Below are 10,000 nucleotides of genomic sequence, written 5' to 3' on the forward strand. Positions count from 1 at the left end.
CCTCCCTCCCTCCCTCCCTCCCCCTCCCTCCCTCCCTCCCTCCCCCTCCCTCCCTCCCCCTCCCTCCCTCCCTCCCTCCCCCTCCCTCCCTCCCTCCCTCCCCCTCCCTCCCTCCCTCCCCTCCCTCCTCCCTCCCTCCCTCCCTCCCTCCCTCCCTCCCTCCCCTCCCTCCCTCCCCCTCCCTCCCTCCCCTCCCTCCCTCCCCCCTCCTCCCTCCCCTCCCTCCTCCCTCCCTCCCTCCCTCCTCCCTCCCTCCCTCCCTCCCTCCTCCCTCCCTCTCCCTCCCTCCCTCCCTCCCTCCCTCCCTCTCCCTCCCTCCCTCCCTCCCTCTCCCTCCCTCCCTCCCTCCCTCCCTCCCTCCCTCCCTCTCCCTCCCTCCCTCCCTCCCTCTCCCTCCCTCCCTCCCTCCCTCTCCTCCCTCCCTCCCTCTCCCTCCTCCCTCCCTCCCTCTCCCTCCCTTCGCCCTGCACCCTCCCTTCACCCCGCCCCCTGGCACCAGCGCCCCCTGGCTGATTTTTGTCTGTTTTACAGAGATGAGGAGTTTAGTTGAGGAGGTGCTACCCAGTCTACGAGAGGAGAATGTCACTGTTTTTATTCTGGATGACACGTGTAGCACAGGAGGCATTGAAAACCTGAATGATACAATCCAAGCTGCATCTGACCAGCCATTGCCTCTATCCCTAAGATCACACATAACCTTCAACAGCCCTTTTGTCTATATCTACACCTCAGGAACAACAGGTATTGAGGAGGTCCCGGTTTGCACAGAATACAATTTGCCCAGCAGTTCTGCTCTCTCATATATTTTGCAAGCTTTATGTTCTTACTCTAAATTTTCCACCAGGTTTTTTTTTCCTGTCGTTGTAACTTAGAGCATTTTGGTATAGCAGTGAAACTGGGGTTTTAAAAATATTTGAATGTGTTTGGATTGGTCAATGAACACTGTAGTTCTGTCTGACACTTAAATGTCAGAGCATCAGTTCCCCAGGCTCACTCACTAGAGGACCAATGCTAGCTTTAGTTACTCTTTTTCTATTTAAATACTTGTAGAATCTCCTACTATGTTTATATTTCTAGCTAGCTGACCAATCTTCTGACCAACCAATAATCTTTGCAGGTATGTCCATTGTTTCTTTCAATTTGATACAATCCTTAACTTCCTTATTTAGCCATGGATGATGCATCCTTCTCAGAGTCTTTCTTTCTCAGTAAAGGTAACAGCGATCGTCACATGATAGAATTTCAAGTTCAGTTTGAAGGGGTAAAGTGCGGGTCTAAGTCTAGTGATTTAAACCTGAATAAAGTAATTATAAGGGTACGAAGGCAGAGCTAGTGAAAGTGAACTGGAACGCTAGGTTAAAAGTCAGACAGGAGAGAAGCAGTGGCCAACTTTTAAGGAGATATTTATTAAATCAGCAATGATTTACCCAATGAGAAAGATTACACTATGAATGGTAGGACCCTGGAAAGGACTGAAGATCAGGGGGATCTTGGTGCGCATATCCACAGATTCCTGAAGGTAGAAAGGCTGGTAGATAAGGTGGTTGAGAAGGCATATGGGATACTTGCCTTTATTAGCCGAGGCATAGAATACAAGAGCAGGGAGGTTATGCTGGAACTGTATAAAACGCTGATTAGGCCACAACTGGAGTACTGCGTGCAGTTCTGGTCACCACATTATAGGAAGGATGTGATTGCACTGGAGAGGGTGCAGAGAAGATTTACCAGGATGCTGCCTGGGCTGGAGGGTCTGAGCTATGAGGAAAGATTGGATAGGCTGGGGTTGTTTTCCTTGGAGCAGCGAAGATTGAGAGGGGACCTGATAGAGGTGTACAAGATTATGAGGGGCATAGATAGTGTGGATAGGAAGGCACTTTTTCATGTTAGTAGAGGGGTCAATAACCAGGGGCATAGATTTAAGGTAAGAGGTAGAAGGCCAAGAGGGGAGTTGAGAAATTTTTTCACCCAGAGGGTGGTGGGAGTCTGGAACTCACTGTCTGTAAGGGTGGTTGAGTCAGAAACTCTCGTAACATTTAAGAAATATTTAGATATTCACTTGCATTTGCCATTGCCTCCAGGGCTATGGGCCAAGCGCTGGAGAAAGTGATTAATGTAGTCAGAGCTTTGTTAACCAGCGCAGACACGATGGGCCGAACAGCCTCCTTCTGTGCTGTAGACGTCTATGAGTCTATGGACAGAGTTAGATTTTTGATAGACAAGGAGTTAAGGGTTATGGGGGGTGACAGGAAAATGGAGTTGAGACCAAAACCAGATCAGTCTTGATCTAATTGAATGGCAGAGCAGGGTCTAGGGGCTGAATAGCCAAATCCCAAGATATTAAAAAGAGTGCAGGGAGCGAGGGGAGTTCATTTTAAAAAGAGCATGGAGAGCAGCTGATTGGTGAGTAGGAATGGTGAGTATTTTTAGTCTTTAAAGTAAAATTAACGTGTTTAGTTTTGTGTTTAGGTCTCTAGCCTTTATTTTTTCTTCCCTAAAAATAGCTTAAGTATAAGATTGATACTGGTGTTAAAAATTAATTACAATAAATTGTAAAGAGCAGGGGATTCTTCAAGTGTGAAGAGCAGGGATACTAGAGTAATTAATAATAAATAAAATAAAATAGCGATGGCAAGACAGGTGATGTGTTGCTGCTGCAGCATGTGGGGCTGCTGGGCACTAAGGTGATCCAGAGCAAACACATCTGTACCAAGTGTTTGCAGCTCGAGGAACTTCGGATCCGAGTTAAGGAGCTGGAGTCCGAGCTGCAGACTTTGCGCCACATCAGGGAGAGGGAACGTTTCCTGGACACTTACTCCAGGAGGTGGTCACACCCCTCAGATTAGGTAACTCAAACTTGGTCTGTGATCAGGGACAGGAGGGTGTGACTGCAGGTGAAGCAGGTTTGGGGACGCAGCGGGTGGCGTTCGAGGAGCCTCGGCCCCCTGCAATTGTCCAACAGTTACAAGGTTCTTGACAGCTGTGTGGAATAGAGCGGGGACTGCAGGGAGGATGAGCGAACTGACCACGGCATCATGGTACATGGAGCCATTCAAGTGGGGGGAGGAAATGGGAGAGTAATAGTGATAGGGGACAGTATAATTATAAGTATTAGATACTGTTCTCTGCAGCTGTGAGCGTTAGTCCCGAAGGCTGTGTTGTCTGCCCGGTGGCAGGGTTAAGGACATCTGCTCAGGGCTGGAGAGGAACTTGGAGTGGGAGGGGAGGGATCCACTTGTCATCGTCCACGTTGGTACCAATGACATTGATGGGACTAGAAAGGAGGCTCTGTTGAAAGAATTTGAACAGTTAGGAGCTAAATTAAAAAGCAGAACCTCCAAGATAATAATCTCGGGGATTGCTACCTGAGCCATGGGCAAACTGGCATAGGGTAAATAAAGTCAAGGAGTTAAATGCATGGCTCAGAGATTGGTGTGGGAGGAATGGGTTTCAGTTCATGGGGCACTGGCACCAGTACTGGGGTAGAAGGGAGCTGTTCGATGGGATGGGCTTCACTTGAACCGTGCTGGGACCAGTGTCCTGGCAAATTGAAAAACTAGGGCTGTCGAGAGGGCTTTAAACTAAATAGAGGGTGAGAGAGTTCTGGAGAGGGGATACTTAGGCTTACAAAGCAAAATGAAAAGGCAGCCTTGCAGGGCAGCTATTTAGGTAATGATACCCAGAGTGTGACAGGAAGGGACAGAGTGTACAAACATAAAAAAAAACAGCAGCAAATAGGGTCAAGAGGCGAAAAAATGATAAAAAGGCAAAAATTGATGGCTCTTAAATGCATAGAATATTCAGAACAAAATAAATGAATTAATGGCACAAATAGAGGTTAATGGGTATGATCTTATAGCCATTACGGAGATGTGGTTACAAGGAGATCAAAGCTGGGAATTAAATATTCAGGGCTATGTGACAGGAAGGAAAGGGTGGTGGGGTAGCTTTGTTACTATGAGATGGAATAAGTACGATAGCAAGAAAGGACCTTGGATCGGAGGATGTAGAATCCATATGGGTGGGGGTAAGAAATAACAAGGGGAAGAAGACATTGGTGGGAGTAATCTATAGACCCCCTGACAGTAGCTATACTGTAGGACAGAGAATAAAACAGGAGATAATAAGGGCATGGAAGAAAGGCAGTACATTAATCATGGGTGATTTTAATCTTCATGTAGATTGGGAAAATCAAAGTGGCAGAGGTAGCCACGAGCAAGAATTCATAGAGTGTATTCGGGACAGTTTCCTAGAACAATATGTTGTGGATCCAACCAGGGATCAGGCTACTTTGGATCTGGTAACATGTAATGAAGCTGGTTTAATAAATGATCTCAGAGTAAAAGACCCCCTAGGAAACAGTGACCATAATATGGTAGAATTTAGCATTCAGTTTGAGAGTGAGAAACTTGGGTCAGAAACAACTATGCTAAACTTAAATAAGGGTAATTACGGAGGAATGAGGGCAGAGTTGGCTGGAGTGGACTGGGAAAGGAGTTTAGTAGAAAAGATGGTTGATGAACAATGGCAGATGTTGAAGAAAATAGTTCATGACTCAAAACAAAGATATATCCTAGTGAAGAAGAAGGCTGCTAGGAAGGGAGTAAACCAACCATGGTTAACCAAGGAAGTTAAGGATAATATCAAATTAAAAGAAAAAACATACAATGTAGCAAAGATTAATGGTAAGGCAGAGGATTGGGAAAATTTTAAAAACCAACAAAAGATGACCAAAAATCATAAAGAGGGAGAAAATAAACTTTGAAGGTAAACTAGCAAGTAATATAAAAACAGACAGTAAGAGCTTCTTTAAATATATAAAAAGGAAGAGAGAGACCAAAGTGAACATGGGCCCCTTAGCGAATGAGGCTGGGGAAATAATAATGGGGAACCAGGAAATGGCGGAGGAGTTAAATAAATACTTTGCATCAGTCTTCACAGTAGAAGACACCAATAGCATTCCAAAAATACTAAATAATCAAGGGGCAAAAGGGGGAGGGGGGGGGTGGAAATAAATGCAATAACTATCACTAGAGAAAAAGTATTAGGGAAACTGATGGGGCTAAAGGCCGATAAATCCTCTGGATGGGTTGCATCCTGGGATATTAAAGGAAGTAGCTGCAGAGATAGTGGATGCACTGGTAGTAATATTCCAAGAAACATTAGATTCTGGAAAAGTCCCAGAGGATTGGAAAACTGCCAATGCAACACTCTTATTCAAAAAGGGAGACAAAAAACAGGTAACTATAGGCCAGTTAGCTTAACATCCATCATTGGGAAAATGTTGGAGTCTATTATAAAGGATGTAATAGCAGAACATTTAGAAATGCTTAATATAATCGAGCAGAGTCAGCATGGCTTTACGAAGGGAAAGTCATGCCTGACAAATTTATTAGAATTTTTTGAGGAGGTAACAAACAGGATTGATAAAGGGGAACCAGTAGATGTAATATATTTGGATTTCCAAAAGGCATTCGATAAGGTACTGCACATAAGGTTACTTAATAAGATAAGAGCCCATGGTGTTGGGGGTAGCATGATAGCATGACAGAGGATTGGCTAACTAATAGAAGTCAGAGTTGGGATAAGGGGGCATTTTCAGGATGGCAACCTGTAACTAGTGGAGTGCCACAGGGTTCAGTGCTGGGGCCTCAATTATTTACAATATATATTAATGACTTGGATGATGGAAGTGAATGTACTATCGCCAAGTTTGCGAATGACACAAAAATAGGTGGGAAGGCAAGTGGTGAGGATGACACAGAGTCTACAGAGGTATATAGACAGGTTAATTGAATGGGCAAAAACTTGGCAAATGGAATATAATGTGGGAAAGTGTGAGGATATGCACTTTGGCAGGAAGAATAGAGGAGCTGAATATTATTTAAAAGGAGAAAGACTGCAGAAAGCTGCAGCACAGAGGGATTTGGGGGTCCTCGTACATGAATCACAAAAATCTAGCATAAAAGTTCAGCTGGTAATAGGGAAGGCAAAACGGAATGTTGGCCTTTATTTCAAAGGGAATGGTGTATAAAAATAGAGAAGTCTTGCTAAAACTATACAAGGCACTAGTTAGACCACACCTAGAATACAGTGAACAGTATTCACTTAGGAAAGATATACTTGGCATTGGAGGCAGTCCAGAGAAGGTTCACTAGGTTGATCCCGGGGATGGAGGGATTTTCTTATATGAGGAGAGATTGAGTAGTTTAGGCCTGTACACATTGGAGTTTAGAAGAAACCTTATTGAAACATATAAGATTCTTAAGGGGCTTGGCAGGGTAGATGCTGAGAGGTTGTTTCCCCTTGTGGGAGAGTCTAGGGCCAGAGGGCATAATCTCAGAGTAAGGGGTCGCCCATTTAAGACAGAGATGAGGAATTTCTTCTCTCAGAGTGTAGTGAATCTGTGGAAGTCTTTACCGCAGAGGGCTGTAGAGGCTGGGTTGTTAAGTATATTCAAGGCTGAGATAGACAGATTTTTAATCAGTAACGAAATCAAGGGCTATGGGGAAAAGGCAGGAAAGTGGAGTTGAGGATTATCAGATCAGCCATGATCTCATTGAATGGCAGAGCAAATTCGAGGGGCCGAATGGCCTACTTTTGCTCCTATGTTTTATGGTCTAAGTTCCTATGTTCCTAACTCTCTGTCACAGTGGGGTGTTGTGACACACAGTGAGGATAAACAGTGAGCCCATTTATTTTTTAATGTTGCAGAGTGATGGATTCTTAGCATTGCTTTATATTCTACCTGTTTGTATAGGGCAGATTTACTCTGTGTATCAGAGGAATTAAATAAGAGGTGTGACAGGTTTTGTGCTGCTGTTACCTGATTTTTGTTCTGTTTTATTTTGGTGTAAAGGTTTGCCCAAAGCTGCCATCATCACTCACGGCCGAGTCCATCTCATTGCAATGTTCATTTCCGGATTTGGCCTCTACAGTAATGATGTTATATACACCTCGCTGCCTCTTTACCATAGCGCTGGTTCCTTGCTTGGCATCGGTGGCTGCATTTGTCTGGGTATGAGTCTGCATCCAAACTTGCTCTGAACTGCTTTAACCTTGTATGGCCTGAAATTCCATTTCATTTTTTGCTTCTCTTCTGGGCCCCTTTCAACTGCAGGAAGTGGGAGGGTCTGACACCATCTGCAAAGGAAAAGATGGAGAAAGATAAATGAAAATATTAGTAATAGCCCCTTGGTCTAGAGTACAGCATTTCTGTTAATAATAAACCCAGTGCTCAGGAGCTGTAGATCTTTTTGTATAACGTGGATAAGTGTGAAGTTATCCACTTTGGTAGGAAAAACAGAATGGCAGAGTATTATTTAAATGGTGATAGATTGGGAAATGTTGATGTACAAAGGGACCTGGGTGCCCTTGTACACCAGTCACTGAAAGCAAGCATGCAGATGCAGCCAGCAGTTAAGGCAAATGGTTTGTTGGCCTTCATTGCGAGAGGACTCGAGTACAGGAGCGAGGATGTCTTACTGCAGCTGTACAGGGCCTTGGTGAGACCACACCTGGAGTATTGTGTGCAGTCTCTTTACCTAAGAAAGGATACACTTGCCATAGAGGGAGTGCAGCGAAGGTTCACCAGAACAAGGGGTCCCAGTCTCAGGATACGGGCTAGACCACTTAGGACTGAGATAAGGAGAAATTTCTTCACTCAGAGGGTGGTGAATCTATGGAATTCCCTACCACAGAAGGCTATGGAGGCCAAGTCACTGAATATATTTAAGAAAGAAATAGATAGATTTCTGGATTCTAAAGGCATCCAGGGGTATGGGGAGAGAGCAGGAGTATGATGTTGAGATAGAGGATCAACCATGATCACATTGAATGGCGGAGCAGGCTCAAAGGGCCGAATAACCACCTCCTGCTCCTATTTTCTATGTTTCTATGTTTGCCCCTACATTAGCTTAATGAGTGATAACCCACCAACACCTCCCCCCCGCCCCCAAAATCAGGCTGTTAGAATGGAGGCAAAAACTAAATCGCTTTGTATAAACTTCCAATAAAGCTGTTACTGAACAATTTCTTACAGCTTCTGTACGAAGAGAGAGATTGAGAGCAAACCGCCTGTGTCATATACCCCATATGTGCAATATATTATGACGCAGCTGATGGTTTAGGCTGAGTTGTTCAAATCCCAGAGGGAAACTTGAAACAACTGTCATAACCCATTTTTGCAATTTGTATGTTTCATGATGCAGGCTTTGCATTCAGTAGGAAAAAGACCACTAAGTCTCGAGAGGTTTTTTTTATAAAACTAAATTAAACATTTATTAATACAAGAAAAATTGTACGCACATACATATGTCTACAAAATTACTACTACAATAACTACAAACATCCCCTAATTAATCTGACTCTCTGTTACACCCCTGTTAAGGCAACAGTAAAACTCATAGATTTTAAAAGACCCCAGGCAAAGCACCTTTGACCTTACGAGTTCAAAATGAGGTTCCTTGCAGACACAGTTGCAGATGTACAGGCTGGTTAGATCTTATATGTTTCTACCTTACACACACAAACTCCTTTCTGTTTATACCTAGCTTTTCCTTTGAATGTAAGTTTCCCATTGTATGACTAGATTTTTAATTTTACCTCTTCTAACAATAACATTTTCATCCCACTAATTTTATTAGCAATATATACACATTGCTTGGCGTCTCCCGGGTGCAAGATTTTACCCATTCTTTTGAATGGTTGATTTAAAAATGCAAACTTCCCCCTTGATACCTATGCTTCTAAATCTAATTACCATTTCAAACCTCCTTCTTTCTATTCATCAAAGCACCCAGACAAGCTGGCTTTAATCCAGTTAAGATATACACAGACATACACACAGACACAGACACTGCTAAATTCTATTTTAAAAAAATAATTTCAAATAACATTAAGATAAAAGCAAAAAACTGCGGATGCTGGAAATCCAAAACAAAAACAAAAATACCTGGAAAAACTCAGCAGGTCTGGCAGCATCTGCAGAGAGGAACACAGTTAACGTTTCGAGTCCGATGTTAACTGTCCTCCTCTCCACAGATGCTGCCAGACCTGCTGAGTTTTTCCAGGTATTTTTGTTTTTATTATGGACATTAATCCCTTCATGACAAATATAAGATGTGAAAGGGAAGATCAAGAGAGTTCTTGCTCACAGGGTGACAGTCCAAGAATATAGAGGGAAAATATGAAGCTATTTCCCTGACTGCAGTGTTGGGGAACCCTGTGAAATGACCCTGAAACTTTCTGGGTAATTTCAGCAGCAGAATCCTGGATGTGAAAGGGATTTTCCTGGCAGTTCCCCCAGTGTCTCGTCTGCTGCTGGGATACAGGAGATGGCCGAATTCTCACAACTTTTTAGGTTCACCCATGAGTGCAGAGTATGAATACTTTATTTTTAAAATAATTTCCTGATGGATCTCAATTGCTCTTTCAGACCTCGCACTGTCCTTCCTTCACACATTTTGTTTTAAAATTCTCTTCCCAGTACTGAAGGAGAAATGATTTTAACAAATGAGCTTCTCTCCTGTGACTCCGAACACATGGATTTGAGACCAAAGGTGAGAAACCAAGTGGGTTACTTACCCACTGAAATCCCGCCCGGGTCCAATATCTTCAGTTTTCACCTACGTCCCCTGTGATGTGTCTTGCTGATAACCAGACTTTGCTTGGTGTAGGCTGGAGTATCTCTTGCTACCTGACCCTCCCCTACCTCCTGCCATACAGCTGCCCATTCCAGGCGGGAAGCTGATGAGGCCCAAGAATTAAAATCCCCTGGCTCTCACTAGCAAGGTTAGCGGAGATGGGGGCTTTGTGCTCACCCTGCCCCATTTCCTCCCCCAACACCCCACCCTCCCCCAAGCCACACCGCCCCATCCACCCTAATCTTGCTCCAAGTTAAAATCAAGGCTCTAGTGTGGTGTTAGTCTGAAGGAAGGTTACAGAGCAGGAGTTAATATGGACATACTCTGTCCTCATTTTAAAATCCTTATCTTTATATTTT

The 10,000-nt window shown here is 43.9% G+C and overlaps 1 protein-coding gene across 1 annotated transcript in view; it reads left to right on the forward strand.

Moving 5' to 3' along the window:
* Positions 1–10,000, forward strand: part of LOC144668304 (long-chain fatty acid transport protein 2-like) — a 29,586-nt gene that overhangs the window by 958 nt on the left and 18,628 nt on the right. Inside the window, exons 2-3 of the mRNA XM_078530161.1 lie at positions 532–741; positions 6,857–7,015. Coding sequence (XP_078386287.1) covers positions 532–741; positions 6,857–7,015 — 369 coding nt within the window. The remainder of the gene's footprint in view (positions 1–531; positions 742–6,856; positions 7,016–10,000) is intronic.

Source organism: Cetorhinus maximus, chromosome 26 (genome assembly GCF_964194155.1).
Source record: "Cetorhinus maximus chromosome 26, sCetMax3.hap1.1, whole genome shotgun sequence".
NCBI classification, from domain to species: Eukaryota; Metazoa; Chordata; class Chondrichthyes; order Lamniformes; family Cetorhinidae; genus Cetorhinus; species Cetorhinus maximus.